The 9,012-nt window shown below is 46.8% G+C and overlaps 2 protein-coding genes across 2 annotated transcripts in view; both read left to right on the forward strand.

Moving 5' to 3' along the window:
• cfap61 (cilia and flagella associated protein 61) overlaps window positions 1-198 on the forward strand; it is a 24,758-nt gene extending 24,560 nt beyond the window's left edge. The window contains exon 23 of the mRNA XM_056428882.1: window positions 1-198. This exon is cut by the window's left edge and continues 65 nt beyond it. Coding sequence (XP_056284857.1) covers window positions 1-37 — 37 coding nt within the window. The 3' untranslated portion in view covers window positions 38-198.
• Window positions 199-5,950: 5,752 nt separating this feature from the next.
• insm1a (insulinoma-associated 1a) lies at window positions 5,951-7,372 on the forward strand. The gene has a single exon (XM_056427521.1). It carries the CDS (start codon window positions 6,035-6,037, stop codon window positions 7,370-7,372), a length of 1,338 nt encoding a protein of 445 aa, XP_056283496.1. The 5' UTR covers window positions 5,951-6,034.
• The last annotated feature ends 1,640 nt before the right edge of the window (window positions 7,373-9,012 follow it).

Here is a 9,012-nt window from a genome sequence, read left to right on the forward strand (position 1 = left end):
CCTGCTGCCCATGTTCGCCTCCCCGGGACAGCTGTGACAGCGTGATGTCACACGATGACATCACAGCGAGATGTCACACGATGACATCACAGCGAGATGTCACACGATGACATCACAGCGTGATGTCACACGATGACATCACAGCGAGATGTCACACGATGACATCACAGCGTGATGTCACACGATGACATCACAGCGAGATGTCACGATGACATCACAGCGAGATGTCACACGATGACATCTGGCCGATGTCACAGATCACAGCGTGATGTCACACGATGACATCACAGCGAGATGTCACACGATGACATCACAGCGAGATGTCACACGATGACATCACAGCGAGATGTCACACGATGACATCACAGCGTGATGTCACACGATGACCAAAGCGTCTTCTTAAACCCTGTGGAGCTAACATTAAACTTTTTAAAAGCAGTTTTTAGTTATGTCACGTTTCTCTTCTTCTTCTTCTTCTTCTTCTAAGTCTCCTTCTTCTTCTCCTTCTCCTTCTTCTTCTTCTACGTCTTCTTCTTCTCCTTCACTTGATGCATTGTGGGTAATGTAGGCTCCAAGATGAATGTGTTGAACAAATCTCTCTCTCCTGATTCTTCACGTCTTCCTCCGTCCATCCTCAGTGGTGTTTTTTAGGTGGAGACTTCCTGTTTCCCAAGGTTACTCCTGTAGTGTCTCTTTAATAAGTAAACAACAACAATGTGCACTTCCTGTTTCGGTTTCGCAATAATCGACATCATGATGAAACTAAAGACCAACACGGGTTCTCCGTTTAATTCAGATCCTCTGACAAGAATGTTGATTTATTCCCTGAAGAAAAGTCACTTCATTTACATATATATATATACTGTGTACATACATCTACTGATGCCTAATCTGGACACATCTTCAGTGATGTTCCTGGGATCTCTGGACGTTTCGGGTCTTTCATCATACGCCTCCTCCAGGTGACCCGGCTGATCAGAGCCCAGCTTGTGTCCAGATGGCCACCATGACTCCATGGCTCCCCTCTTTGGAGCCACAGCCATCTCGAGGCTCTCTCTGCCGCATCGGTGGTCCTGCGGATGGCTCTCCTCTTTCTCTCACCCTCGATGCCTAAACTACTGAAGGCTCTGGCCAAGGAACGGGCTGCAAATCCTCTGCATCCAACCTCCACAGGGAAACACCTTGCTCTGCAGTGACTGACCAGTCCTGCGTACTTGGAGAGCTTCCTCTCAAAGCCTTCTTCCAAGCGATCTTCCCACGGGACTGTCGGCTCCAGCAGCACTGCTTGCTTGGTGGACTCAGACACAAGGACAATGTCTGGTCGCAGGGAGGTGACTGCAATACGGCTGGGGAACTTCAGCTGATGTTCAAGGTTCACCAACAGCTGCCCGTCTCTTGCAGATGTCAGGATGCCTGCAGACAATGTTCTTCTGGCAGGAGTTGGCTCGTCCCCAGCTCTGACAAAGGCGATGGTTTTCTTGGAGGGCCGGAACTCTATATATATATATATATAGCAAAATATGTTAATACATATTTGTACATATATATATTATATATATATGTAAAAAAACAATATATATATTTAAAAAATAATATTTTGTAATATATATATATATATATATATATATATATTAAATATATACATATATTTGTATAGATATAAATATTATTTTTACATATATATATATTTATATATAAAATATATATATGTAAAAATAATATAAATATATATATATACACTACCGTTCAAAAGTTTGGGATCACTTAGAAATGTCCTTATTTTTCAAAGAAAAGCATTGTTTTTTTCAATGAAGATAACATTAAATCAATCAGAAATACACTCTATACATTGTTAATGTGGTAAATGACTATTCTAGGTGGAAACGTCTGGTTTCTAATGAAATATCTCCAGAGGTGTATAGAGGCCCATTTCCAGCAACTGTCACTCCAGTGTTCTAATGGTACATTGTGTTTGCTAATCGCCTTAGAAGACTAATGTCTGATTAGAAAACCCTTGAAAACCCTTGTGCAATTATGTTAACACAGCTGAAAACTGTTTTGCTGATGAGAGAAGCTATAAAACTGGCCTTCCTTTGAGCTAGTTGATTATCTGGAGCATCACATTTGTGGGTTCGATAAGACTCTCAAAATGGCCAGAAAAAAAGAACTTTCATGTGAAACTCGCCAGTCTATTCTTGTTCTTAGAAATGAAGGCTATTCCATGCGAGAAATTGCAAAGAAACTGAAAATGTCCTCCAGCGGTGTGTACTACTCCCTTCAGAGAACAGCACCAACGGGCTCTAACCAGAGCAGAAAGAGAAGTGGGAGGCCCGGGTGCACAACTCAGCAAGAAGACAAGTACATTAGAGTCTCTAGTTTGAGAAATAGACGCCTCACAGGTCCTCAACTGGCAGCTTCTTTAAATGGTACCCGCAAAACGCCAGTGTCAACGTCGACAGTGAAGAGGCGACTCGGGATGCTGGCCTTCTAGGCAGGCTGGCAAACAGAAAGCCATATCTGAGACTGGCCAATCAAAAGAAAAGATTGGTATGGGCAAAAGAACACAGGCATTGGACAGAGGAAGATTGGAAAAGGTGTTCTGGACAGATGAATCCAAGTTTGAGGTGTTTGGATCACACAGAAGAACATTTGTGAGACGCAGAACAGGTGAAAAGATGCTGGAAGAGTGCCTGACACCATCTGTCAAGCATGGTGGAGGTCATGTGATGGTCTGGGGCTGCTTTGGTGCTGGGAAAGTGGGAGGTACCAGGTAAAAGGGATTTTAAATGAGGAAGGCTATCACTTCATTTGGCAACGCCATGCCATACCCTGTGGGCAGCGCTTGATTGGAGCCAATGTCCTCCTCCAACAGGACAATGACCCAAAGCACACCTCCACATTGTGAAGAACTCTTGAGGGAAGAAGCAGGCAGCTTGCTGTCTGTAATGGAGTGGCCAGTCACCAGATCTCAACCATTGAGCTGTTGTGGGAGCAGCTTGACCGTATGGTCCTCAAGAAGTGCCCATCAAGCCAATCCAACTGGTGGATGTGCTTCAGGAAGCGTGGGGTGACATGTCAACAGATTACCTCAACACATTAACAGCTAGAATGCCAAAGGTCTGCAATGCTGTCATTGCTGCAAAAGGAGCATTCTTTGACGAAAGCAAAGTTTGAAGAAACAAATTAATACTTCAAATACAAATCATTATTTCTAACCTTGTCAATGTCTTGACTATATTTTCAATACATTTTGCAACTCATTTGATAAATAAAAGTGTGAGTTTTCATGGAAAACACGAAATTGTCTGGGTGATCCCAAACTTTTGAACGGTAGTGTATGTAATAAGATTTATATTTATACATGTATTTAAAAATATATATATATACTTTTTGTATAAATATATATATATAAGTTTAATGTTTCTTTTCTATGTGAAGTTATTTTGATTTTTATGAAGTATAAAATTAAGGTTATTGTTTATTTATTCTCTCCTTTAATATTTAGATAATATTTTTTTCGTCACTTCAATGTGTAAACATTTCTCTGTGTTTTGTCTTCATAATGTGCCAACTGTAACTGAGTGTATGACTGCAGAGCGTGACCAATCACGGAGGAGGAGGAGGAGGAGGAGGAGGAGGAGCCCCTCCTCTCCAGCTGTATGATAATGAGGGAACATAACCGCACACACACAACACATGTCCAGCCGGCTGCTGGTTGCATACTTTAACACACACACACGTTACATCATGGAAATATCCAGATTACCATGAACGCGTCACGGAGGGATGAACTCACTTTAATATTATCTCCTCCAATTAAAATGCAATGTAACAGATAAAAAGCTACAGATCTCCCTCCTGTAATATTATTAAATAACTCTTAATAATATTTATTTTATTGCTATAATTATCTTAAATGAAGAGTATGGTAATAAAAAGTTTATAGTGTTTTTAAAAATATTTCATTCATGTTTATTTCATGATTAGTGCGTTTAGTTTTCAGTTATTAGTTACTTTTATGATTCATATCTGGATTCAAAAACATTCGTCGTACATAAATATTATTATGGATTCAAAACAGATAATTAAATAATATTTTCTTAAACATTAAGATAATTTCGACCCGTTTCCAGCACATAATTAAGACTATTGAGATGATGTCATCACAGCAGATATTAAGTATTGACTTGAGGACTCATTGGTGACCGATTGTATAAAATATACAGAACAATAAAAAACTATATTAATATAAATATATATATATACATATATTAAACACACAAACATGAAAATGAAGTAAAATAAGAAAGATGCGTTCAGGGGATTCGAGTTCAGATCCAAGTCCGAATGCTGTGACCAAATCCATCCAACGCAACTGAAACCATTATTACTTCATTTGAGGTCCCATGTGACCTCACGTGACCTCACGTGACCTCCCATCATGCCTCGCGGCTGACCTGCAGGAATTGGGGTTTTATAGCTGCAGATAATCTCAGTTTGCCCCATTTGGTGACGCAGAGAAGCAGAAACGCGCAGCACGCGCCGCGACCTGGGCCAGATTGACCCCCCCCCCCTCTCTCTCTTCTTCTCCCCCACTTCACTTCTTCTCCTCTTTTTTTCTTTTCCAACGGTGCAATTTCCTTTCCACTCACTCGCTCTCCAGCTTGCACAAGCGGCGCCATTGTGATGCAAAGCAGGAAGCCCCGCCCCCTCTAGCCCCGCCCCCTCTATTAATTATTTATGCGCAGAGGGACAGAGTTAACTGTCACGCAGCGCGGAGGCGCGCACACACACACACACGTCCACATCTACACACACACACACACAGGTCCACATCTACACACACACACACACGGGTCCACACGTACACACACACACACACACACACACACAGGTCCACATCTACACACACACACACACACACACACACGGGTCCACACGTACACACACACACACACACACACACACACACACACACACACACACACACAGGGGTCCACACGTACACACACACACACACACAGGTCCACATCTACACACACACACACACACACACACACACACACACACACACACACACACACACACACACACACACAGGGGTCCACACCTACACACACACACACACACACAGGTCCACACACGCACACAAACACACGCACACGTTCTGAGACGTCGGGTTGGTTATTTGGCCGATTATTTTTTTCTTTATTTGTTCCTGGAAGCCTTTGAACGTCTCTGAACCCGAGGAGCTGGTTCATTAGTAGCCTATTGTTGTTGTTGTTGTTGATCATGTTCTTCCGGTTTAAAGACATCAAAACTTCTGCTGCCGTTTCATTTCTCAACATCTTGCAATTCTACATTTAGTTCTTCTGGTTTTGGATAAATCAGCCGCCCCCCCTCCACACACACACACACACACACACACACACACACACACACACACACACACACACACACACACACACACACACACACACACACACACACACACACACACACACACACACACACACACACACACACACACACACACACACACACCCAACGGAGACAGATAAAGCCGAGGCACGTGTAGATTTCTATACAAACTCATCAGACCGTAAAAGCAGGAGGCTCCTGGCGTGTGCCCGGGGTCGAGTCGAGGAGGAGGAGGGGGGGGGGGAGGGGATACAATGAAACCCCTCAGGTGCATCTGCTTTGCAATCTGCAAGCCCTCTCCCATGCACCCTCCCTCCTCCTCCTCCTCCATCAGCCTCTCCATCCTCCCACACCCACTCCCCAAATCCACCGGGGACCTCGGCTCCTCCTGATTGGTCGGGGATGACTCAACGAGTCGGGGGGGACGGGAACAATGTCCTCCTGTCGCCTTAAAAAGCAGCTATGTTGTATTTGAACGCACCTCGGGAGGAGAACACCGGACCAGGAGCGGCAGGACGCGACAGCGAAAAGGCGCGTGAGACGTTCGTGTCCGCGCGCGGCTGAAAGTGGATTTCTTTGTGGTGCCTTCAGGGTCTCACGTCCGAGCGCGAACATGCCGAGGGGATTTTTGGTGAAAAGGAACCGGAAGAGCAACCCGGTGTCGTACCGGGTCCGCCCCGACGAGGAGGACGCGCAGCGCGCAGCGGCCGATGCGGCGCGGCCGCTTTCCTGCGCGCCCTACGTCGCCCCCTTCCCGGGGCGCGCACAGACGCCGACGCCCACCTGCGGGGCGGCGGCTCCGGAGCAGGTCGCCAGGCCGGTTCGGTTCGGGAACCCGGAGCTGGTCTACCAGGCGCTCTACAGCCCGACGCGCCCCGTCAGCCGGGACCACGAGAGGCGCTTCCACCTCGGGTCGCCGGTGTCCGCCGAGTCGTTCCCCGCACCGGCCGCGCTGCCCGCCGTGGACCACCGGTACGCGCCGGTGGACCTGAAGATCGGCTCCAGCAGCAGCGCCGCGGCCGCCGCTCCCGCCGCGCTGCCCGCCGCCGCCAAGCGGCCGCATGCGGGCTCGGAGCGCAAAGGCAAACCGCCGTCCAAGAAAACCAAAGCCATCCGGAGACTGCACTTTGAGGATGACGTCACCACGTCTCCGGTTCTCGGGCTGAAGATCAAAGAGGCGCTGGTGGACCAGAAGCCCCTCCGACCGCCGCTGTCCGGAGGGGACGACGTCCCGCTGGGAGAGTTCGTGTGCCAGCTGTGCCGCGAGGCGTACGCGGACCCGTTCGCGCTCGCGCAGCACAAGTGCTCCCGGATAGTCCGGGTCGAGTACCGGTGTCCCGAGTGCGACAAGGTGTTCAGCTGCCCGGCCAACCTCGCCTCGCACCGGCGGTGGCACAAGCCGAAGCCGCAGAGCTCCGCTGCGGGGGGGCCGGAGAGCGACAAGCCCCCCGCGGCGTCCGGGAAGAGCGCGGCGGAGGAGGCGAAGGACTCTAGTGACAGGGACACGCCCAGTCCCGGGCCGTCCGAGTCCGGCTCCGATGAAGGGCTCTACGACTGCGCGCACTGCGGGAGGAAGTTCAAACGCCACGCGTACCTGCGGAAGCACCTGGCGTCGCAGCACGGCGCCGCGAAGCCCGCGGAGGACGCGGAGGACGCGACGGACGCGGCGGACGCGGCGGACGCGGCGGAGCGGTGCAGCGCGGCGCCGCTGAACCTGAGCGGCGGCGCCGCCGCGTGCCACCTGTGTCCGGTGTGCGGGGAGAGCTGCGCCCACCGCGGCGAACTGGAGCGGCACATCCGGCTGCGGCACGCCGCGCAGGTGTTCCCGTGCAAGTACTGCGCCGCGGTGTTCTACAGCTCCCCGGCGCTCACGCGCCACATCAACAAGTGCCACCCGTCCGAGAACCGGCAGGTGATCCTGCTGCAGGTGCCGCTGCGCCCCGCGTGCTGATCCGGGACCTTTAGGGGGGGGGGGGGGCTCTGGGTGACGTGACGTCACTAAAACCCAGAACACGGTTTCTCCTTTTTTCTAATTGAAAGAAATAATTTCCTCGAAGTGAAAGAAGAAATGAAAGCAGCGTCACTCGGAGAGGTCAGAGGTCAGAGGTCACCTGCATCTGGCAGGGATTCAGTGCCTTGCTCAAGGACACTTCAGCAGGTTCTGGGTGTGGGTTTGAACCCCGGCCTGTCACCCCCCCCAACACACACACACACACACTCTCCAAACACTTTAAGCGTTAGACTGTTAATTTATTTTTCTAGCATCTCTTCTGCACAAGTGCTATTAGCTTCTAGACCTAAGAGAGGGGGGGGGGGGGCTGGAGGGGGGGGGGGCTCACCACCCTGAGTAGCTTTAACTTTGGGGACCCGTGGATCAGTAGCTGAGGAACAAGGAGAGGGACTAGGAAAGGAACAAGGAGAGGAAAGAGGAACTAGATTAGCCGGTTCGATGCCTTAAACTGATCAGATTGTCTTTGATCGATTATTGATCTCGATCTTTTAATTTAATTGTTTGACAGCCTTCTGTATTATCTCTACGGTGCATCTCCTCTTTCTCCTATTTATTTATGTATTTATTACATTATTTGTGTAAATTATTGTTCCGTGATGTTTTTTAATTTAATTTGAGAACGGTGCGTTCAAGTGACGTGAAAAGCAATCAATGACTTCGTCTGCCGCGAAATAACTGAAAGCAATCGTTGGTTTATTTATATTTATTTGTATTTATTTGTATTTATTTGTAACTCTGTGGCTTTTCTACTGCTTCGGATGTTTCTGCAGTATTTTGCTAAATGTCCAAAAATAATAAAACCAAACTCAGAAACAGTTTCCTCTCCGTGTTTTGGGTTTTTTGAGGTTTATAACATGAATGTATCGACTTATTTACTTAATGCTGTAATAAACATATTTCATACATCAGTCCCTCAATTTATCTTCATTTATGTGTTTAAATAAATTAGGATACTTAGTTTTAAAATATCAGAATCAGAAAATATAACTTTTTAAGTTAAGAACCATAACATCTTTAAGCTTTTAATTAGGGCTGTGAAACGATTAAAATTTTTAATCGGGTTAATCACAGGTTTTTGTGGATTAATCATGATTAATCACATATTACCGATATTCTCGGTATATTTTGTGAGAACATAGAGATTTATGACAAAAGACGGATATATACATTTATACATTCTTCTATACAATGGTGCTGCAACTCAGCAGTTATTTAGCAGTTTTCTTCCATATGGAACATTAATACATCTTCATCCTAAACAGAATGTTTAACCCTCCTGTTACCTTTCGGGTCAATTTGACCCCATTCAATGTTTAATGTTGATGTTCTTTGGGGTCAATTTGACCCCAGGCTGTTTTTCACTGTGTCAAACATATCAGAAATATCAACTTTTTTATTTATTTAAAGGGCTATTTAGGTAGTCAACAAACAAACATAAAGTACCTCACACTTAAACTTGGGAAACAATATTAATTCTAATAATTTTCTGGAGGTTTTAATTGCTGGGGTCAAATTGACCCCGAGGGTAAAATATGTTAGTAAATGTAAAGGTAACAGGAGGGTTAAACAGAGCATTTTTC

Source organism: Pseudoliparis swirei, chromosome 12 (assembly GCF_029220125.1).
Source record: "Pseudoliparis swirei isolate HS2019 ecotype Mariana Trench chromosome 12, NWPU_hadal_v1, whole genome shotgun sequence".
NCBI classification, from domain to species: Eukaryota; Metazoa; Chordata; class Actinopteri; order Perciformes; family Liparidae; genus Pseudoliparis; species Pseudoliparis swirei.